General features: G+C 47.2%; 1 protein-coding gene across 1 annotated transcript in view; it reads left to right on the forward strand.

Moving 5' to 3' along the window:
- Positions 1-22,747, forward strand: part of anapc1 (anaphase promoting complex subunit 1) — a 41,866-nt gene that overhangs the window by 15,636 nt on the left and 3,483 nt on the right. Inside the window, exons 25-51 of the mRNA XM_086173413.1 lie at positions 551-629; positions 1,312-1,348; positions 1,966-2,039; positions 2,138-2,316; positions 2,414-2,500; positions 2,601-2,740; positions 2,809-2,927; positions 3,002-3,132; positions 3,223-3,363; positions 5,382-5,534; positions 6,013-6,094; positions 6,535-6,626; positions 7,791-7,925; positions 8,558-8,640; positions 8,945-9,023; positions 9,106-9,180; positions 9,408-9,460; positions 9,554-9,701; positions 9,808-10,004; positions 14,469-14,555; positions 15,011-15,128; positions 18,763-18,840; positions 19,584-19,651; positions 19,776-19,914; positions 20,199-20,285; positions 21,692-21,787; positions 21,865-22,054. Of these exons, the coding sequence (XP_086029539.1) occupies positions 551-629; positions 1,312-1,348; positions 1,966-2,039; positions 2,138-2,316; positions 2,414-2,500; positions 2,601-2,740; positions 2,809-2,927; positions 3,002-3,132; positions 3,223-3,363; positions 5,382-5,534; positions 6,013-6,094; positions 6,535-6,626; positions 7,791-7,925; positions 8,558-8,640; positions 8,945-9,023; positions 9,106-9,180; positions 9,408-9,460; positions 9,554-9,701; positions 9,808-10,004; positions 14,469-14,555; positions 15,011-15,128; positions 18,763-18,840; positions 19,584-19,651; positions 19,776-19,914; positions 20,199-20,285; positions 21,692-21,787; positions 21,865-22,054 (2,947 nt within the window). The remainder of the gene's footprint in view (positions 1-550; positions 630-1,311; positions 1,349-1,965; positions 2,040-2,137; positions 2,317-2,413; positions 2,501-2,600; positions 2,741-2,808; positions 2,928-3,001; positions 3,133-3,222; positions 3,364-5,381; positions 5,535-6,012; positions 6,095-6,534; positions 6,627-7,790; positions 7,926-8,557; positions 8,641-8,944; positions 9,024-9,105; positions 9,181-9,407; positions 9,461-9,553; positions 9,702-9,807; positions 10,005-14,468; positions 14,556-15,010; positions 15,129-18,762; positions 18,841-19,583; positions 19,652-19,775; positions 19,915-20,198; positions 20,286-21,691; positions 21,788-21,864; positions 22,055-22,747) is intronic.

The following is a 22,747-nucleotide window of genomic DNA, read 5'->3' on the forward strand; positions in this document are numbered from 1 at the left end:
GAAACAATGGCAGCGATATTTACGGGACTTTATCGCTGCTTTCTCACCGCAGGAAGTTCTTGCAGTTCCCACAACCTTTCCAGGAAGTAGACCGTCCCTAGGTGACGGCAGCAGAGGAACCGGGGACTTTCAGCTCCTCAGCCTTTTTATGGTTGTTTGGTGATTTGGCCGCGCCCATCACCAAATACTTCTTGCAGAGCGCCATTTTTTAAAATAATCCGGGTCACCGGTTCGCTCTTTCACGTTACGAAATGGACGAAGAGGTCCGAGGTCTTCTGGCCTGCTACGCTTCCAGCGCTCGCAGAGGAACATCTGAATCCAGGCCAGAATAAGTGGGGACTAGCTAACGGGGTTCCCCAGGGAAACAGGACAGGAAGTTAGTCAGATGGAAGTATGTGATTGGCTGGTGGTCCACTAAAGTGAATGGTGAATAGTTCTTCTGGACATCTGAAGACATGTCCAGTTTGCTGGGATGGGATGTGTTTTGCCTCCCGGTAACCCCCGGCGACGCCACACTCACTGCATCGCCCCCTGTGTGTTTGCCCGCCAGAGTTACGCGCTCTACATCTACGGGGACGAGAACGCCACCACTTCGGACGCCTCCAAGTACCTGCTGAAGATCTCCGCAGGTCTGTTGAACCCCGTCCCCTCCCCGCCGCCTTCTATTTCGGTTAGGCGTCTCCTGACAAGCGTCTCCGTGTGTGTGTGTGTGTGTGTGTGTGTGTGTGAACGTTTATTGACGTCCTCGGGCCCAGAAAGAATGAGCGGTGACGCAGGACTCGCTGTCAACCCTCCTCCCTTTTTTTGTTTTCGCTTTTTGACGGGAACCTGCAGTGTTCCGGCTGCCGCCGCCACCGCAGGAAGCTGATTGGCTCTTTTCCCGCCGATCGGACGTCGAGGCTGTGGTCGGCGTAGGAACATCCAGGGTTCCTCCGCAGCAACTGTGTTTTTATTTTCATTTATTTACTCCTTTTGTTTTAGTGTTTTGATGTCCAACTTAAGCCAAATATTTTATTGCCTGTTTATATATTGTATAGTTATTTTATTGCCTATCTGTATATTTTATATATATTGTCTATTTTATACAGTTTTATATTTGTATTATCCAGGACTACAGATGGAAATTAGCCATGAGCTATAATCTGGTACAAACATCTCTGCCTCTGTGCTTAATGTATTTGTACACTGTCCTAATAAACTTCTAAACAAACAAACAAACAAACAAATTGTCCAGCAAGTGCACCTCTAGAGGATCCTTAGGCCTGCAGAACGGATGTTCTCCGTCTCAGTCAGCCTCTCGTCTCGTTTCAGGCCAGAAGACCCGTCCCAGCGAGGCCGGCCACAGAAGGTAAACCAGCTCCGGAACAGTCTGAAACCATAAGAACCCCAGGAGGAGGCCGGTATGATCGTGTGAAAACATGAGGATGAAGCATTCATTGGTTCACGTCTGCGGAGGTCCTCTTCAGATCTTCTCGTGACAACCGAACTTGACTCCTCCTCTTGAGGATGTCTCACCTCTCATCCGAGAGGCGTCTTCAGTGCCGATATCCACGATAACATCAGCCATCTCCTTGTCCTTTGGGCTGCTCATGTTCCACACACACCGACTCACTTCATGTCCTCCATCCATACACCTCCTCCCCAGTGTTCCTCAAAGCCTCCTCCATCCAAACCATCTAATATGTTCTGTCCCAACTGGTGGATTCTTTCCTGATCGTCTCCATCCTCCTCCACAAAGAGGAACCTCCACATCTTCATCTCTTGCTCCGTCCAGCTCCGCATTCCTCAACGCCCCTCGTCTCTAAACCGAATACCGCCGCTGTTCTGCAGCAGTGGAGGTCAACCAGACTGACGTTTAGGAAAGTTCCCCGGAGCCTGCGGTGGAACCAATGTTCCTTGAGAAGCTCTCGGAAAGTTCGAAAGCACACGAAGTGGTTGAGGTTCTTCCTTTACGGTTCTCTCCAGACAGAGTGGCGCCAACGGCAAGTCTTCCAGCGAGACCCTGGCCGAGCAGCTCGTCGTCTGGCTCACCTCTGAAGGTAAGACCTTCTCGTCGTCTGCGCCGACGACCCGCTCTCCCGTTCCTCGAGCGGTCGATCACCGGTCGCTCTCCCTGCTCGGGGGGTTCGGGCCTCAGGCTTCACCCTGAAGGACCTGGAGTCGGTCCCGTTCGGCGTCGCCCTGCCCGTCCGGGAGGCCATCTACCGTTGCCGGGAGCAACCGTGCTCCGATTGGTCCGAGGACGTCTGCTTGCTGATTGGCCGGCAGGACCTGACCAGGCAGGCCCACAAGATGACGCTGGCCAAAGCCAAAGCTGTGAGTGTGAAGATGCAGAACCTGCAGTCTAATATTAGATGAACACATTTGTTTCAGGTGTATCCTAGCGTGTGTGTGTGTGTGTGTGTGTGTCCAGTCTGTCAGTTCAGGTCTGTCCCTCGAGCCTCCCCCGACCGCCGAGGCCGACGAAGAGGAGGACGGGATGTCCGACATAATCCAGGAGGTACCTCTCCGACGCTCCCTCACGATCTCCACCCTGAGGCCCCTCAGGCAGATGATCCAGGTCCGGATCAACCTACATGTCTTGCCCCCATCCCCTCCAGGTCACCGGACTGATCTGGAGTCTGGATCTGCGGGTCCAGGAGGTCCGGAGGCTCCTGCAGAGCTCCAGGCCGGTCCGCGTCAGTGTCGTCCAGCTGCCGGAGGTTTCTGACCACGAGTACATCGAGGAGAAAGAGAACAAGTGAGCGCCGCCCCACGTGCTCGGTTCGGTTTCTTCTGCGCCGGTCCTCATTGTGCGACCGTCTCCAGACTCCTGCAGCTGTGCCAGAGGACCATGGCTCTCCCAGTGGGCAGGGGCCTCTTCACCCTCTTCTCCTACCAGCCGGTGCCCACGGAGCCTCTGCCGGTGCCGAAGCTCAACCTGACAGGTGAGGAAAAGATCTGGTTCTCAGTCGGAGCCGGGCGCCGGCGGAGCTGAGACGCCTCTTGTAATGTTCCCCAGGTCGCGCTCCGCCAAGGAACACCATGGTGGACCTGAACAGCGGGAACATCGACGTTCCTCCCAACATGACCAGCTGGCCCAGCTTCCACAACGGCGTCGCCGCCGGACTAAAGATCGCCCCGGCGTCACAAGTCCGTGTGAAACCTCCGCTGTTCCGAACGTCTCGCTGCACGATCTGAAGCATGACGGTGATTCTCCCGTTTCCTTCCCCGACCCGGAAGGTGGATTCGGCGTGGATCGCCTACAACAAGCCCAAGAGCCCGGAGCTGGCCAACGAGTACGCAGGCTTCCTCATGGCCCTCGGCCTCAATGGGCACCTCACTAAGCTGGCCACACTCAACATCCACGACTACCTCACCAAGGTACGCGCACACACAGGTGTTGTCTCTAAGCATGCACATCAGGGATCCTTCACAGGCCGCCATTGTTGTTTACATAGCAACGCCGTCCGGGTAGTGATGTCAGGAGGTCGGTCGAGGCTCGATCCTGTTCATTTTACCAGACGCCGCGAAAGCACGTCGCCTGTGCAGCCCTTCCTGTGCGGACCCGAGAGAGATGCGAGCTGGAGACCCACAAAGACACGAGGAAGCAAAAATTGCTTGCAGCAACTCCTTTGCTAAGCTAACAGAGAGCGTCTGTTGTGACGAGCTCCGCTTGTTGTCATTGGCCGCTCACTGTAGACTTCCGGACCGTTGTGTTGACTGGGCTTCTCTCGTTTCCCGAGGACCTTTTGTCCGCTCGTGAAAGAAAACCGTGGGCACGGCGTTTGGCTTTAGCCTTTGTTTTAAACTGGCAGCACCTGCGAGCTCTCGGAAAAAACGCGTCGAATGCATCCGGGGAGAAGCGGCAAAAACACGTCCGTGAATCCCGAGGAAGTGGTGTACGTCCACAAGCAATTTCTCACTCCTTTCTTCGCTTGGAAAGCTGTGTATTCTAGCATCAGTCCCTTTGCTTCCCACTGACTGGAACCTGCACCTAAAAGCAGCACAATGTTACGAGCCAAAGCTAACATTAGCGGAAAGCCAAAGTTAATACGATCAACCTCCATACGTCATCAACCCAGGATCGTAAGTTAGCTAGTAAAACAATGGCTGCACACGTAGGTGAAGATATGTTCTATATTTTTTTAAAGAAATAATTCTTTGTGCTTTTTTAACAGCACATGCTAGTACAAGACAAAGAGTAAAGCATGTTAAAGCATTTGATAGCATAAGCCTTTCATGATAGCTTCTGTAAACAAAGCTCTAAATGACTGTTTTTAGCTCCAATTCTCACACACACCCAGCTTGCAGATCCAGCTGTCGCCCCCGCAAAATTTTTCCCACTCTCTTGACTAAATACAAGAGTGCGAGTGAGCCAGTCAGAGCGAAAGCCGAACGCCGAAAACGCAGAACCGCTGAGGGCCGGAGCTGAGCGGCAGATCCACAGATAGCGCTTCCCTTTCATTTCCTCTTTCCCGACCTGCCTTGTAAATCAGACGTGTTCATTCATACTCTGAAGACGCGATATCCGACGCCATCGGTGTGGCCATTTTTGTACACAAGACTTCCAGAAATCTCACCTGTGCCGTGGCCTCATTGGCCCGCTGCAGCCGGATGGAGAGGAAAAGCCAGTTAGTGCCCAGCGGTTTTTCGCTGGTTTCTATTTTGCTGGAATCCACTGTGGTTTAGAGACTTTCTGTACTTGCGTATCTCAGCTTTTTTTTTTTTTTTCTTTCTTTTTTTGTGGCTTGGAGCGTTACGAGTCCTTCTCATCGTTTTGCAGAGACGCGCAAATAGCTTGGCGTCTGCGCACGTTCTTTTTTTTTTTTTTTCCCAAGACTCCTGACTCGAGTTGGTCCTGTTGATGGTGACCCCTGTTCCCTTCAGGGGTCGCTACGGCCAATCAGCTGCCTCTTCCCTCAGAAGATGAACCGTCACAAAATCCAAAATCTTATATTGCCATAGTGATGCTTTGAAATTACAAAAAAGAAAAAAAAAAAAAAACGATTCATCCGGTCATTTTTCTTGGGTTATTATGGGATGTTGACACCGAACAGCTGCAAAGAGTAAACACCACCATTATAACTGGGAAACAATGGCAGGAAAAAGGACGGAGCTCATTGGTTGTTGACTTTTGAGAGATTTAACTTTACACAAGAGATTATTTATAGATGGCTTTTATGTTTTGGTAGCATGCGATTAACACACACACACACACACATACACGCAGGTGGTTTATAGTGGGGATTCAGCTCACTCTACTAGATGTGGTTCATTCACATTCCTGAAATAATTAAAGAAACAGGAAAACACTTGTGCACACCAGATGCTCGCCTCCATGTCTTCCCATAACGGCTTGAAACTTCTCACACACACACACGCACACACACACATGCTAGGGCCATGAGATGACCAGCATCGGCCTCCTGCTGGGCGTCTCCTCAGCCAAGCTGGGCACCATGGACATGTCAATCACCCGCCTGCTGAGCATCCACATCCCCGCCCTGCTGCCGCCGACCTCCACCGAGCTGGACGTGCCGCACAATGTCCAGGTAAGACTCGTGTTCTGACCGTTCTGCGGACGGCGAGCGCCGGATGTGGCACCTTATTTTGGTTTTCAGCTAGGATTTCACGCACACGTCTGTGCAGGCTTTGTGATATAGTCCCCCTGCCCTCCCCAAGTTGATTTTTGCTTTCTGTTGTGGATTAAAAAAAAAAAAATGGATTTAATCACGCTGGCTTAATTCAGCATTGCTAATCTAGTTTTTTTTTTTTTTTTTTTTTTGAACCACGAATATCTACATACCCGATGGATTTAATGGTACAGTCCGAAATGACATTTCATGTAAGCTAATGTTTTGTCCATAGCGTTGATGGAATGAGCTAAACACGACTCTTGAAAACTCATCTGCGAGCGTGATTTCCGCTGGGTCGCATCGGAGTTGTCTTTCTGTTCCGAGCGCGTCATCTAATGGTTTCCCCCAGTGTTATATTTACGGAGGAACTCTCGCACCCATCACGTCTCTGCAGGTGGCCGCCGTGATCAGTATCGGCCTGGTGTACCAGGGGACCGGACACCGGCACAACGCAGAAGTGCTGCTGTCGGAAATAGGTGCGTTTCACAATAAGTTTCACCCCTCATCCGAGCGGCTTCTTCAGTCCTTGATTTTGACAAGAATTCACCAAGAATTCACCATACTCTGGATAGTATTCACCCATCCACATATTCGCGGACCTTCAATCTGAAGGTTTGCACTTAGGCTCCTGGTTTCTCCTGTCTGAGTGCTGAAGTGTCCTTGGGCAATACTCTGAACATCCCCTTCCCCTCCTGATGGTCTGCCAGCTTTGAAACGCCATGGTATGAAAGGGAAATTCAGAATTTCTGCAGCTGGAGGAGTCTGGAATCGAACCGTCATCCTTCCAATCGGAGGGTCGCCAACTTTACCCGCTGAGCTAGATGTACCTTTGGAATGCTTATAGGCGGGCATATTGGTGGTTCCCCAACAAAAAAGTGGTGTGTCCCTTCTAGGAGCACGTTTGTTTGTATTCCAGGTCGGCCCCCGGGACCTGAGATGGAGTACTGCACGGACAGGGAGTCCTATTCGCTGGCTGCCGGGCTCGCTCTGGGCATGGTCTGCCTCGGGGTAAGGCCGGCACACTCCCGATGCTAATGTGACTCATCTAGAGTTTGGTTAAAATGACGGAGGCCTATCCAGCTTGGTGGATATCGTCGCAGTGCACTATGCAGTACCTATAGGAAGGCTTGGCGGTCCCGTTGGCCTCCCAGGTGCCGTTCAGGCAAATCAGAGTGACAGGGAATACTTTGTGCTTTGAATTTTCCGCCATTCTAAACCAAAATGTGAAGCTCCACAGGGCTCCGTTATCGGTCCTGAATATTTTATCTTAATGTGGAGGGCGGTCTAGATTTCTACGCTTACGCCCAAGAGCAGGGGTTGTCTTTTGAAAATAATCAACGAGTATTTAATTAAAATGTACTTTATTTTTGATGGAATTTTAAATGTGAAGATTATGGCGATCTTGTAACATCTAGATAAAACGTGTTAAAATATTTTTGGCGCTCTTAATAAGCGACTGCACGCACCAGTAAAAGGATGACAGCACACAGAGAGAGGACAGCATTTTTGATTTAATGGCAGTGGATAATTTAAGTTTGTTTTTTTTGTCATAAATACAAGAATGACTCAAATGGACATTCAGTATTTTGCTTAAAAGTAACCTTCAGCCCAAAGTTTTTTTTCGAAGTTCAAAATGTTTTGTTGCATGCAAAAATGTAATTTTGTTCTCTCTGCGGTTCATTGTTTTGAGAAAAAAAAAAAAAAAAAAAAAAAAAGGCAAAAAAAACAACATTATATCCTGTGTTAACTGATTTGAAATTTCAAAAGGGTTCTGTGGTTCCCAGTGTTTCTTTTCTGTGGGGAAACAATTGGTTCTTGGAGTGGTAAAGGTTGCAGACCCCTGACCTAGACACACAGATCCATCTCTGTTTGTCATCGTGACCCCGGGACTTGTGTTTTGAAATTTACCCGGTTTAACCCAAAACAAAAATACCATGTTTCAGGTTAGGTGGTTCACAACCTCCAGGACAGAAAGTGAACGTGAAACGCCGGAAACCTCTGCGTAGAAAAGCGGGATCTCTCGCTGTCGACTCGGCACTCACGCCTCCAATTTGTCGCAGATTTCGCTTCTTGTGCATGAATTCTTCGTCCTTGTTGTTCATTACTTCCCTTTGTCTTACGGCCATTGTTTCTCCTGTCAACTCACGTACTCCCTCCCCCCCTTCCCTGCAGCATGGCAGCAACCTAATTGGAATGTCAGACCTAAATGTTCCCGAGCAGCTGTATCAGTACATGGTCGGGGGCCATCGCAGAGCCCAGGCGGGGGCCAGCAGGGAGAGGCACAAGTCGCCCAGCTACCAGATCAAGGTGGGCGGACATGTCCGGTCTCTTACATGTAATGAGTTATTGTATCTTTACATGAGGTGTGAATGCATGAATGTCTCCCAATGGTCGAGAGTGATAAGATAAGCCGTATAAATAACAAATGCATGAATGCATGAAAGCTAGAATGGCTAGTTTCCTCATAAAGTAAACCTACAGTATTCAGTTCTGTTTTGGCCTTCAGAGCCATTTTGCCAGAAACACCAATACTGAATAAACGCAAAGGGATCAATAAAGAAAAAGAGATTTTTGCCCCACATGGTGGCAGAAGAACCCCTCTCGATCAGCCCGAACAAAAGACAGTCCACAAACATAAAGAATAAAATATCCAGAACTGTTAAAAGGACAGAGAAACTGGATAAACCCCAGATTTGAATGACTCCTGCTAGCATACAAACACATGAGATAGCGCGCGAGCCTTTCAGAATGTCAGCAGAAGTGAAAAAGGCCACGACGACGGCGCAATCCTGTTATGCTGTCATGAATGAAATGCATCATTAAATATGTATATATGCAAGAATGTATTTGTTATATTTATAATTACAATTAATTGGCGCAGCTGCAGACAGTGACCGATAGCATGCTAAGCTACAACTGCTTCCAATGCTCCCCTGCAGGAGGGCGACACCATAAATGTGGACGTGACGTGTCCAGGGGCCACACTGGCCCTCGCCATGATCTACCTCAAGACCAACAACAGGTAGGACACCGGCCAGGTCCCTCCCTCTGGACTTCGGTTTCTTACAGCCTGCGTTTTTTCAATATGGCTGAATTTGACTCGATGTGAGCGCAAAGCATCTTCACCCGCCTGTTTGAAGAAAAAAGGAGACTTTCCGCGATTCCTGTTGTCGCATCAGGACGCCGACGTCTTTTCCATGGCCTCGCTTCCTGTTATTGGTCGAGAGGCTCCTGTCGAAGATAACACGCTGCCTTCTGTCTTAGGTTGGGATGTTTCTGAGGGAGCATATTAACACCTCCTTGTCTCCTCTGACTCCATCCATCAGGTCTATCGCTGATTGGCTGAAGCCCCCAGATACATGGTTTCTGCTGGATTTCATCAAGCCAGAGTTCCTTCTGCTGCGGGTTAGTGGAGCACCGGCTGTGTGAGAAGCTTTTTTTTTTTTTTCACCGCCATATAGCATACCTGTGTTCCCCTTCCTTCCAGACTCTGGCGAGGTGTATCATCATGTGGGATGAGATCCTGCCTAATACTGAGTGGGTCAAAAGTAACATACCTCAGGTGAGAATTTTATTTTATTTCAACACATTTTCTTTTATTATATTTTTTTTTAAATTGTATTTTATTTCCATTAGCTACTTTTTTTGAATTTTATTTTAGTTTATTAAATTTTATTTCATTTCTGTTAGTGTTTATTTTTTTCCATTATATTATATTTTTTTCACACTTTATTTTATTTGTGTGCAGTCACGTGACATTATTTATTTGACTCCTTTTTCCTTCCCAAGATCATGAGGGGGAATTTCGATCCTTCAGAAGACATAAATATGGAGACGATGGCGTGAGTCTTAAATCTTTCCGCCATGTATAGTTTTGTATATTGATATCCTCTTCCTGGGTACGGATCATCGCATGTTGTGGTGTTTCCTCTCAGCCAAGCCCAGGATTACATCACGGCAGGAGCCTGCATGGCTCTGGGCCTTCGCTTTGCCGGCTCCGCCAACTGCGACGCGTTCGATTGCCTCTATGAGTTCGCCAGGACCTTCATGAAGATAATGTCGTTCTCCGGAACAGCTGCAGCGGTGAGCGCGTAAACGTCCGCCGAAACCGTGACAAGCATGGCGCTGCCTCACCTCACCCTCACCTCGACATTTTTTTGCTTTTTTTTTTTCTCACTGGTCCCTGAAGCCGACAGGATATTACAACCTGCAGACCAGCCTGTCCATGGTCCTCCTGGCCATGTCCATGGTGATGTCCGGCACCGGCAACCTGAAGGTGCTACAACTCTGCCGCTTCTTCCACAACCGAACCGGCGGCGAGATGAACTACGGCTTCCACATGGCTCACCACATGGCACTGGGCCTGCTCTTCCTCGGAGGAGGGAGGTGAGCACACACACACACACACACACACACATGCACACACACACTGAATTAGAAAAATTTTATTTACATTGATATACATCACACTGGGTGCTTCTGTCTCGCGGCAAGAATGCTGGGTTTCGTCTGGAAGCCTTTCTATGCGGGGCTTCCTCCGCTGTCCTTCCTTAGTCCAAAAACATGAAATTCCGTGAAACAGCAACCGAATTTTTATTCATTATTTAAATATACAGTGGTCCCTTAAGATACAAATTTATTATGTTCCAAAAGTGGGTTTGTATGTTGATTGATTGATACATTTTTATTTACTTATTTATTTATATTCCTCATTCAAAATAACAGAAAACAAATTAATTAGTCCCCAAACTCACAAAATATGGATATGAATATAGAAAAAACCTGAAAAGAAGGATATTAATAATGTAAGGGACATCAAAAGGAAATATTACGGTTAGTATACACTTGCAGTGTTGTGATATGAATCCTACCGTGCAAATTTTGAATTTAGATTTTTTTTTTTCGCTCTCATTTTTGTATCATAAATTTTTATTTTGTATTTCAAGGCTAAGATTAGCTTGACTCGCGCTTCGTACCTTAACAAATTTGTACATAAAGGGATTTGCTTCTTAAGAGGTCACTGTATCTGAAAGCTTTATGACCTTCCCCACAGTCTTATTAACCTTTCCCATACTCTCATTTTTTAAAATTTACTGATGCTGTAATATGGTCGCACAACAGTGCAGAGTAAGGCTAAGATTGCATGTTGCACAGGAGATGCAGAGAATGATGCTACGGTTGCTGAGCCAATCAGAGCCCAGGATACAGAGCTCTGGTTGGTTGCTACCTAAGAAAAGGCCTGTTTTACTGTAAAATTACTTGAAATGATAAATACATAAAAAAAAATTTGAGCATAGAAACACATGGTATAGTGAAATATCCATTATATAAAATTACTTATAAACCCGCTATAAAAATAGATAATTCCACGATATAAAATTACATTAAAAAAATCCACCATATAAATTAGTTTTAAAATCCATGATGAAATTAGATAAAAATTCTGCTATTTAAAATTTGATTAAAAAATCCACAACGTAATATTAGATAAAAAAATCTGCAATGTAAAATTAGATCGAAAAATCTGCGCTATAAAATTAGATAAATAATCCATAGTATAAAATAACATCAAACATCCGCTTTGAAATTAGATACAATATGAAATTAGGTTAAAAAAATACGCAATATACTATTAGATAAAAATTCTGTGATATAACATTAGATTAAAAATCTACAGTATAAAATTTGATTTAAAAAAAAATTGCTAGATAAAAAATCTTCAATCCAGGGAGATTGTGATGTAGTGAAGAACTCCTGTAAAAGATGTGTGAATGAGAGAGTGAATAGTTTGACATATCCTTCTCAGCCTCTCGTCCAATCACAGCCAGACATTGAGCAAATATACGTCACACTACCGTCCCACATGTATCAAGATGCCGTCTTTGTGGACAGACCAAGGACACACACACACACACACATTCACCAGTGTGTTTTGTGCACCGTGGATGACATTTACTGACACCCGAAACCAGTTCCCTCGGATGAACCTTTCCCTTTTTTTTTTTTTTTTTTTTTCTCGCTGCTCACGTTTCACCGAGACCGGGGTTTGAATGTCACACACTGTTACAGAGGTCGCTCCTCGTCCACCTACCGCCATCACTTCATCGCCGACATTCATTCATTCACCACCCCGCCCTCCGCTTTTTTTGTCGGCTCAGTTATTTTCCCTTCCCTTTTTTTTTTTTTTTTTTTTTTTCTGCGGTTTGAATTTTGAGCAGAAAAATTGAAGTGAAATTCATTTTTGCGGCCGATCAACATCCCCGTTGTAAGTTTGTAATGGAGCACATGCTCAGCAGCAACAACAACATCCGGACCACCGAACCCTTTGGAGAACGTCGGTGGAAAATCCGGCCGATGAGTTTGTTCCTCACAAAATGAGATCTGTCCTGTCAGATAGTTTTTGAGACTCATACGACCCCTCCGATGTCGATAGAAAAGGCTTCGGACATTTCCGATTGCCCGAAAAAGACGCTTGTCGGAACCTTTTGCCCCTAAGAAGGGGTTTCAGGGCTAGCAGATTCCGCATTTTTAGCTAACAGCTAATGGGATTCTGTAAAGAGCGGAGATAAAATCACTCTGACCTATTTGGAAGTCCATATAGCTTCCATCTCCAAGTTGTCCTTTTCCTCCTGTTCTTCTTCGGCGGTGTGTCTTCGAGCGCCGAGCTGAAGGTGCATGTCGCAGCTGCTTGCTGTTATCTCTCACTGCCTGTGGGAATGAGAAAACTAAAAAGTTGACCGGCAGGAGGCTACTTCCTGGAAGCTAATCCGAGCTGGACACCTCTTAGAGCTGCGCACTTTGGACTTTTACTAGAAATACTATCAAAACTAGATATTCATGTACTTTGGGCTCAACAGTCCAGAGCGACAGAGAAAGAGGTAAAGAAATGGGTTCAACAAGGTTGGAATGGGTGGAGAAAAGTGTCAGGAGTGCTATAAGATAACCAGAATGAAAGGAAAGGTGGACAAGACAGTGGTGAGACCAGAAGTCCTGTATGGTGGAGGAACAGTGACAATGACGAAAAGACAGGAGGCAGAGCTGGAGGTCGCAGAGATAAAGATGTTGAGGTTCTCTTTGGGAGTGACCAGGATGGGTACGACCAAGAATGAGTCCATTAGACCAGTGTTTCCCAACCTTTTTTGAGCCACGGCACATATTTTACATTAGAAAAATCACACGGCACACCACCAAATAAATATGTCAAAAACATTTTTTTAACGAGTTAGAATGAAACCGTAGTCTCAATTTACTTAGTGTGAAATCTAATATATCTAATATCTGTAGATTCGTCAAGTTGCAATGCAAATTTCCCACTGATGTGCAACTTTTCCAGAACACTTTTTTGCAATGTCTGAAGACATGTCATCAATATGTCTGAAAATGGTATTATTTGAGAGAACTCTGGCTATTTCTTTATCAACGCCAGAGCTGAGCATTTCTTCTACAATGATTTTGCCGGGAGGTAGTATTAATGTTTTGCTACGGTGTGTGGCTGTTTGGATTTAGAGATGAGTTCAGCAACTGTATATCAAGCTTTCACTGCTTTCTCACTCGTCCTGGTAGTTTTCAACAATGCTGCTGGTTTGTTTACGCAGATACAAGTACCGTAATTTCCGGACGATAAGCCGCGACTTTTTTCACGTGAACAACAATGCGGCTAATATTTGGACTTTGGGTTGGGGACGCTAGCGAGCTTCACGTCGCTAAAGCGTTTATCCTCGTCACATCGGACCAATGAAATGACCGGGAAATTCTGACTCCGTTCAACTCCGACACCGAAGAAAACGACTTTGACGGTTTTAGTGCGCAGGAGGAAGCCGGAGATAGAGATCGGCTAGCCGGTGCGGCTTATATTGAGGTGCGCTCAATAGTCCGGAAATTACGGTACTTTTTATTTTAAAAATGTATCACGCAAAGCGTCGCTAATCACTCTGGTACACAGATGCACAGGTTAATTCACTACCCGTTGCCATCGAATGGGCACGCTGCCCACAGAGACATAGGAAGACACATTATTTGCGTTGCATAAATAATTTTCGGACCAATCAGGTGAAAGTGGGCATTTTTCCACGGCACACCTGATGATATCTCATGGCACACTAATGTATAACAGCACAGTGGTTTGGAAACACAGCATTAGAGAGACGGCACCTGTTAGAGGTTTTGGGGAAGCCAGACTGAGATGGTTGGGTCATGTACAGAGGAGGGATTGTGAATATATTGGTAGACGGATGCTGAAATTGGAGGTCAAAGGGAAGATTTATGGACGTACTGAGGTAGTTGGTGTGAGAGAGGAGGATACAGAGAAAAGGGTTAGATGGAGAAGGGTGATTCGCTGTGGCGAAGACTATCAAAACTAGATGATGTCATTGTTTAGTGGATTAGCCTTCACGAGTTGCATCCGGGTAAATTTGCCCAGGATTAGCCCACAGACCGAGTTTCAACTTCCAGGAGAGGAGAACGCGACATGGAGTGTTTTCGTTCCTTAAACCCACTCGACCTTTGTCGAACAGCCGTTATAAAGTGAAGCGCCACAAAACCCCCTTACCTTAGCTGACTGCTAACAAGTGCTCTCACCCGTAAACCTCATGCTTTCTCAGTCTGACCCCACCTTTTTTTCATTTTTAATAACAGCCCCTCTTGTAAGAGTGCACCCTTAATGGCCAACTATTATGTTTAAGAGGTTCGGTTTGGGCTCACGATGACGTACACGGTGACTTAGCACACACACCCGGTGTGCTCCCACATACACTCCATCACATTGTGAATGAATCACACACACACACACACACACTTGTGTTTGAGGAGACTGCTTCCTCAATAATCTGTGATTTTGACGTCCTGTGCCAGGTACACTTTGAGCACCTCCAACTCGGCCATCGCCGCTCTGCTGTGTGCGCTGTATCCCCACTTCCCTGCTCACAGCACGGACAATCGGTGAGACACACACACACACACACACACACACACCTTTGAGTGGGGCGATTGTCTGCTATTGTCATGTAAAGAGCCCTGTTAGCATTTAGAAAAGATGTCAAACCTTTTGATTTTTTTTCTTTTATTTTGCTGGTCCACCGGCATGAATGCAGGTTGACACGGCCTGCCATTTTTTATTTATTTATTTTTTTTCCTTTAAAAAAAAAAAAACACTCTTTTGCAGCTGCTTACGCAATTACCCCGCGGGTATTCGCTAAAAGCATTCAAATTGATCATCGAGATCACTGGAGACGCGCAAGTCACATGTCATCGGAGGGTTTTGGACACACACCAACATCTATGAGATGTAATGTCAGCTAAATGCAATGAGTTCGATATGCAGTTTGCATCAAGGATTTTATAAATACACCCTAGTTTTGTGTGAAGGGTTGTGTGTTGCTGTTCTGCGGCTCCAGGTACCACCTTCAGGCCCTGCGGCACCTGGCCGTGCTGGCCGCAGAGCCCCGGTTGCTGGTCCCCGTGGACGTGGACTCCCTGAAGCCCTGCTACGCCCTCCTGGAGGTCACCTATAAGGTCGGTACGAGGGAAACGGGGAGCGGCGAGCCTTTGGAAAGACTCGCGGAAAACTATCATCTCAGATCTGAGGACTGGCTTTTAGAGCTTTTCGTCACAGCCTAGTCTCAGACTGAGATTTTATAAAGATTGTGAATCTTACTGGGTTGCAAAACTACAAGTTGATTTTTTCAGCAACTTTTCCCACCATGCCATGTTTTCCCCGGGTATCTGCAGAGCCTCTGGTATTTCACTCGTCCCTCTCCATTCGGTGGTGATGTGTTAGAGATGATATGTCATCCAAGTTGGGCTGTTCCACTCCTCTTTCTGGACGCTCCACACTGATGGGGTCGTCCCTCCCCGTTCCCGTTCATCCATCCCACCGACAAATACCGTCTCTGCGGCCGATACCTCTCTGGGTTTCGTGTGTCTACCGGGTTTCCTGTTTCCGCTTTTGTCAGAGGTCATCTAACGGTTGTTGAATGTGTTACGTCACCGTAAAGAAAGTCTTGCGATAATAACAAACAGGTTTGATGTTGTCGTAAGCCCAAGACTGATCTAAGATTACCACCTTATACTTAACCACTGAGATGACGGGACTTTCTGTTTTTGTCAGCAACAGTGAAAATGTTTTGGTGTTGGCCCGGAAATAGCCAGTGTGCAGACAAGATTATAAGATTTGACATTACATTGATTGGATGCAGGGCTCCGATGTAAAAAGCAACATGTTAGTCAGTATTTTCAGTGTCCCCAACATACCTCTGTTCTGCATCTGCAGCGCCACTGTTTCTAAAAGCATACCTCTCTCAGACACGCCAGTGGACACGTGCACCATCGACACCGCTTTCATTAAAACAAAGGACCGCTGTGTCTCCCCCTTGTTAAAGGCACCAGTTTGCCTAACCCAAATGTTTGCAGACATGTTAAAATTAGTCTACCTCCAAATAAAGCTCCAGTTCCTTGCTAACACTCTAACAAAGCTGGTGTCCTTTAATTAACTCAAGACCACTGAAATATTTTGGTAAACTCCAGAAAGGGTATTTGCTTCAACCGATCTGGGTACGTCTGACTTTGGGCGCATTGGATTTCCCAATTTCAACATTGCTCACAAAAAAAAACATCGATGGCGCTTCCCCTTTCCTCATCCAGTCCTAGAAAGGCTGGGCCCTGGCGCAAAGGCTTCCTGCCTTGTGGCCTGGATTTAAAGAGCAAGCGCTCATTTTGGTCAAAGTTGTGTCATTCTCAGGCGGCTCTTTGGAAACAGCACTCGCCGTGCTGTGCGTTTCGAAATGGCCATTCTGGGAAAGCGCTTTTAGCGAAATGTGGGTTCAGAATGTGACTACGTTTAACATCTCAATACTCTAGGTCCGTCTTCTCCTACGCAGTAACATCTCACCGGGTAATGTTTAGTGACCTGATTTCTGCGCCGCGGCGTCAAACATTGCCGCTGTCGTTGAGTAGCGCCGGATGTCCTTGTCCATGGCTGCTTCCGCTTGAACAGCGCCAGAGCGTCCACCCAATTACAGCTTCCTTTGGATGAGGAGCACGAAACCCTGAAGAGCAAGGATGGGGAAGGACAGGGATGTTTTGGGTGACATGTCACCAAAGGGGTTTGAAGGTTACAAGGTTCAAACAAGTGGAGGGGTCAATGTCCATGGCCCCTTTTGCAGAGTAGACCTTTTTGCAGCGTCTAGAACCTTTTCAGGAAGTAGCCCATTTCTTGGTGCATCAGGTCATCAGAGAACCCAGGAACCATGGATCTTCAGCCCCTAGAACCATCTGAGCTCCTACTCTGAGACAGGGTCTTTATATGACTCCATTAGGAACTCATAGGTGATTGGTGGAACTCATAAGCCACGTCCATTAACAGATCTTTCTTGCGGACTGCAAGTGCCATTTTTTTAAACGACGGTGGTCAAGATGTTTTCTCGGACAAAGTGGATAAAACCAGCTAGAAATGAAGCGAAGAGGTCCAAGCTCTTCTAGCCTGCTGTACCTCAGAGGGGTTTCCAGGGGTTGCAGGGAAACATCAGCATCTCGGCCAGAATAAGTGCGGAGTAAGCAAACAAGTAATGGTTCCTGAAAGTAGTTCCTGAAACCAAATTGGAGCTGGACACTTCTTAGAAGGTCTCTGTCCAAATAGTGGCTTATGAAGGTTCCATCTTCTAAGTCCTGGTCAATCGTTCAAACCTTGTTGTGGAACGTGGACTTGTTCTTTTTCTTGACATTCTTTGACACCCAAGAGGCTTTTTGTGGGGACTGTGGGGAATTTCTGGTGTGTACCTGCTGTTGGCCCAAGCTGAGATGGTTAGTTTGAACAGGTAAATGTTCACTTCCAGGTGAGTCCCTGGAACCCGTTTCTTTTCTCCCCAAACGACACCCCATTCTACCCAGTTCCTACGCAACAACTCAGTCATTAATGTACAGCGCCATCTCAGCATGGACCAACGGCCAACCATAAAGGATTTACCGAATTTTCTGGACTAGAAGCCACTACTTTTTTCCTAGGTTTTGAATCATGCGGCGTATACAAAAATGCGGCTATTCTATGGATTTTTCTGCCATCGCTAGGGGGCGGAAGTAGAATCCAAAATAAGATAAGACGTATAAATCAATGCAAAGCAGAAAAGCAGAAAGAGCAGATAAAAAGCAGATACAACACGCACGACAAATTACTAACTGGTACTGATTTTCAAATCCTCGCCCCTTCATCATGGAAACCACAAGAAGAAGCTCGTATGATGCAAGTTTTAAGTTGAAGGCCATCAAGCTCGCTATCCACGAAGGAAACCGCGCTGCGGCACGCAAGCTTAGCGTCAATGAATCTATGGTAAGACGTTGGAGGCGGCAGCGGGAAGAGCTCATGCAATGCTAAAAGTCGAAAAAAGCTTTCAGAGGACACAAAAGCAGGTGGCCTGAACTTGAAAATGTCCTGGAGGACATTTCTTTTCAACATAGATATCTGCGGCTTATAGCCTGGTGCAGTTTGTAATTATTTTTTTTTTCCAATAGAGCGGATGCGGCTTATTTACAGGTGCGCTCTATAGTCCAGAAAACACGGTATATATCTGCTGCAGTTCATCATGTCACCTGAGAGAAGAAGAAGAAGAAGAAAACTGTCAGTTTAAATCTACAGGACGCATGTTGATCCCCCGATTGTCCAGCTCTGTAACTGGAGCTTCTCCACCTGTCCTAAACACACACTCACCGTTGGATCATCTCGTGTGTGACGCTCCCAGAAAGGCCACAGCTTCGCTCTTCCCTTTTGTTGGTCGTGACGACACCTCCCGTTCGCCTTTCCGCACGCATTATCGACGAGCGTTTCAGCGGGCTGAAGGTCGGTCGGAGGTCAACGACGGATTCGCCGCTCATTGTCCGGCCTCTCTCTGGACGTCCTTCCTCGCCTCAATTTCCCTCGCAGCAGAGAGCTCCTCAGCCGGACGCTGCCAACATCAATCACCATCTGTGCCACCTTTGTGTGTGTGTTGAAGCTGTAATTTGTGTGTATGTGTGTAATCTCCATGCATCGTTAGATTACAGTTTATCATATACTCATAATGGTTCCTGCTGTGACATGTTTGGATTACATCAGGGGCGCGTGAGCTGTGGCGTTCACGAACCCTTCATTCCTCTTCCCGTCCTCCTCTTTCCGCAGGAGACCAAGTGGTACGAGGAGACGACCGTGGAGCTGATGGCGCCCACCCTGCTCCCCGAGCTGCACCTCCTCAAACGGGTGAGGCGGCCATATTTGCTAACCGCCGGCGGATCGGAATTTTTGTATGTCAATAAAACAGGAATGAGCGGGCGAATGTCCGTCTCTGTGACATGTAAATGAGAGGGTGAACGGTCGTATGTCTCCATTAAAGATAAGATAAGAACAACTTTATTAATCCCGAAGGAAATTGTTGTGCCAGAGTTACAGAAAATATAACAGTGATAAATAATTAAAAGAAAAAGGCAGAATTAGAAATAAAAATAAACTATAGTGTCTCAGTGAAACTATAAAGTGTCTTAGTAAACAAGTGATAAAACTTTAAGTGTCTTAGTAACAAGTGAGGTAAGGAGTGCACAATAGTATGATAAAAGGAAAAATTGTAGTGTAGCTGTTATGAAATGAAATATTGCACAGTTCTGAATATTGCACAGTGAAATGAAATATTGCACAGTTTTTGTTTTTTATTTAAGTTAAAGATAGGTTTTTATGGTTGCCGGCGGCTGAATGGAGAGGAACAGCCATTATGAAGGAGTGATTTTTTTGGATATCTATATGACGTGTGAATGAGAGGCTGAATAGCTGCGTGTCAAGTTATTTGTGAACGGTTTTATGTCTGGGTCCAGGGCTAACCTTGCTTCTCGCTCAATGATAGCTCGAATGAGCTCCGTTAACCCCGAGCGCAGGATAACTGGTATTGACGATGAATGAATAAATGAGAGAGTATCTGCAGTGGTATAACAGCCATTTATAATATCTTCCAGGTGAAGGTTAAGGGGCCCCGCTATTGGGAACTCTCCGTGGACCTGAGCAAAGAAACACACCATCTGACGTAAGTCCGACGAAGGTCTTTGGAAGTCAAGTGGAGCGAACGGGAACGAGCTCCGACGGCCGGGTCCCGCGAGGAGGGTGCAATTATTCGTCCCATTGATTTGAAGGTACTGTCCCCTCGGCAGGTCCATCCTCTCCAGGGACGGGGTTTTGTACGTGAAGCTTCGGGCCGGCCAGTTGCCCTACAAGGACGACCCCCAGGGCTGGAAGAGTCTGCTGGCCTCCACCGTCAACCACCGCAACTCCGGAGTGCGAGCCTTCAAGGTGCACGCCGTTTCCCTGTCACCCACTTCATTCAGTGTGTTTACTCACACCGGAGTGTGTGTTTAGGATTCAGACATGTGTGTATTTCAGTTTCCCTCTTGTCCATTTCCTCCTGAAATCCTGTTTTGAAGTGGACCCGGGGGGGGGCAAACATCACCGACGACCGTTGTCACGGCAGCCGTGTGTGTCTGACAGACCATTAGCGGCCCTCGGCGTGGGGCGGCCAGCACGCATACAGCGCCGGAAAAAAAATAATTTGCCATTTCTCTCGTTGGTACCCGCAGCCCGAAGCCATCTCCACGTTCACGTCCGAACCCGCCCTGCTGTCCTTCGCCGAGTTCTTCTGCAAAACGTCCGACGGGATGAAACATGTGAGTTGCCGTCGGCGACTCCTCCGCTTGGATCGTGAACGATGACGCCGATGGACGTCGAACCCCCCCCACACACACACACACACACACGCCCGCCGTGACATTCCGTAATTGAGTTTAAGCACAACAGCACATTTCTTTGTGATCCGTCGTTATCGATGCGGTCACGCCCGCCCGCCTCCCACAAAATTCTCCGGGTTTTAAAAAGAAATTCCGGGGCAGTAATTGGAAGACGCGCCGCCGTCTGGGTTTTGTAATTTGCGGTGAAATCTCTGGCTCTCCGTGTCCAGTGTGTGTGTGTGTGTGAGTGTGAGTGTGACTTACGCTCCTGTTGCACAGGACGTGAGCGGACGTCCCTGAGATGAACTGATTGCCGCCGCCTCAGCTCACTTTTCTATTAAGGAAACTTGGAGTTGTTGCTCAAATCAGACAAGCGGCGTGTGGCTCCATGAGATCAGCGGCGTGAACGCATGAAATAGTTTCAGATTGATCGTAAACGTGGCCTTCAACATTCACACAACCATTCACTCATTCATGTCACCTGAAGGCATACGACCACTGATTCACATGACATCCAGAGACATACAACCATTCACCCTCTCATTTGCTTGTCCTAGAAAGACATTCACTCTCGAAACATGCAAGTTCTCACCCTTCCATTCACGCTTCATATAGACATTCAGCTATTCACCCTTTCATTCACATATCACATAAACGCACAGCCACTCCCAAGTCAAATATATCCACACAACCATCACTCATTCACATGACATACAGAGACGTGCAACCATTCACCCTCTCATTTGCAAGTCCGAAAGAGACATTCAGACATACGACCGTTCACCCTTTCATTCACACCGCATAAAGACAACCATTCACTCGTCACACGTCATATGGAGATATACAAACATTCACACTTTCTATACATACAGCAAGTCACCCTTTCATTCACGTTATATAGATTATCCACACAACCATTCACTCATTCACATATCACATAGAAACATACAGCCATTTACCCTCTCATTTATAATTTATATAGACAAACGTTCACCCTCTCAAGTCATATGTATCCACACAATTCATTCATTCATTCCCGTCTTATAGAGACATACAACTGTTCACCCTCTCATTTGTAAATGATACAGACCCGCACAAGCATTCACTTGTCATGTAGAGACGTTCACCCTTTCATTCACATCATAAATCCAACCGCTCACTCTCATTCAGACGTCACATGGACAAACAACCATTCGCCCTCCCGTCTCCGGCGATCCTCCCGCATGTGTGTGGACCGCGGCCGTCTGCCGACGACGTCCGAAGATTAAATGTGACGTTTTATCTTTCGGTGCAGAATCGTTCCTTTTTCCCCGTCACCGCCACGCTCTCTCTATGTGTCTCTGCAGAGGCAGGACACGCTGGTGCTGTTCTCCGCCATGCTGTACGAGTGTGTGACGCAGGAATGCCCGGAGATGCTGCCCACGTACATCGCCATCGAGCAGGTAACACACACACACACACACACACACACACTATTGTAAATGAGACAGGTCTTCCAGATGTGGTGCTCCCCCTTCAGGCGGTGGGCGTTCTGTGTCGGGGGAAGCTCCTCCAGACCTTCCCCCTCTGGCAGATGCGCCTGGTGGTGGAGCTGTGGGACAGCCGGGTCCTGCGCGGGCCGGCCGACGGCCACGACGTCCTGCTCTCCTCCGAGTTCCTCCCCGTGATGAAGAACATGGTGGACGTGGCTCTGGACGGCTGGCTGAGAGGTGACCTTCCGCCGCACGAAAACATCTTCCGCGCCGCCTCTCCGTGATGATTTCATCTGTAGGAAAACACGTGGACGACCGCACGCGCGCAGATTTTACGTAATCTGTCAGTCAGAAATCCCGCAGAACCCTGTGCTGAGACCGGGTGGAATTTCCACTGGAACATCACGCGCTTCTGAGCCTGCAGGCCCAGTTTGTGTTGGAGAGCAGAGACGGGCGCGGTGAATCCTAAGCGGAATCGCCACGAAGCAACCTGCCTGCACTCAGGCTGTGTTTTTTTTTTGTTTTTTTTTCTCCAGGTCCCTCCCTCAGCCCAAACACACACATGAGGTTCAGTGGCACGACTGACACGACACTGTCTAGATGTCTGAATGAGAAGGTGAATGGGTGCACGTCCATGTACGGCCTGTGAATGAATGAGTGCGTGGTGGTGTGTCTACGGGGATTGAATGCATGAGTCACTATGAAATGAAGAGTCTCTACATGACGTGCGAATGAGAGGGTGAATACTTGACTGTCTATGTGGTGTGTGAATTAATGAGTGAATGGTTGAATCTACATGACATATGAATGAGACGGTGAATGATTGTATGTCTGTTTATGTGTCCCTGTGATTGACAGGTCCAGTGAAATCTGAGATAGGCTCCGCCCCCCTGAAATGTTAGTGCAGGTTAAAGGGTGTGGATAATGAAT

Source organism: Fistularia commersonii, chromosome 2 (genome assembly GCF_037954325.1).
Source record: "Fistularia commersonii isolate RoL2024-O1a breed Wild chromosome 2, RoL_Fcom_v1.0, whole genome shotgun sequence".
Lineage (NCBI taxonomy): Eukaryota > Metazoa > Chordata > Actinopteri > Syngnathiformes > Fistulariidae > Fistularia > Fistularia commersonii.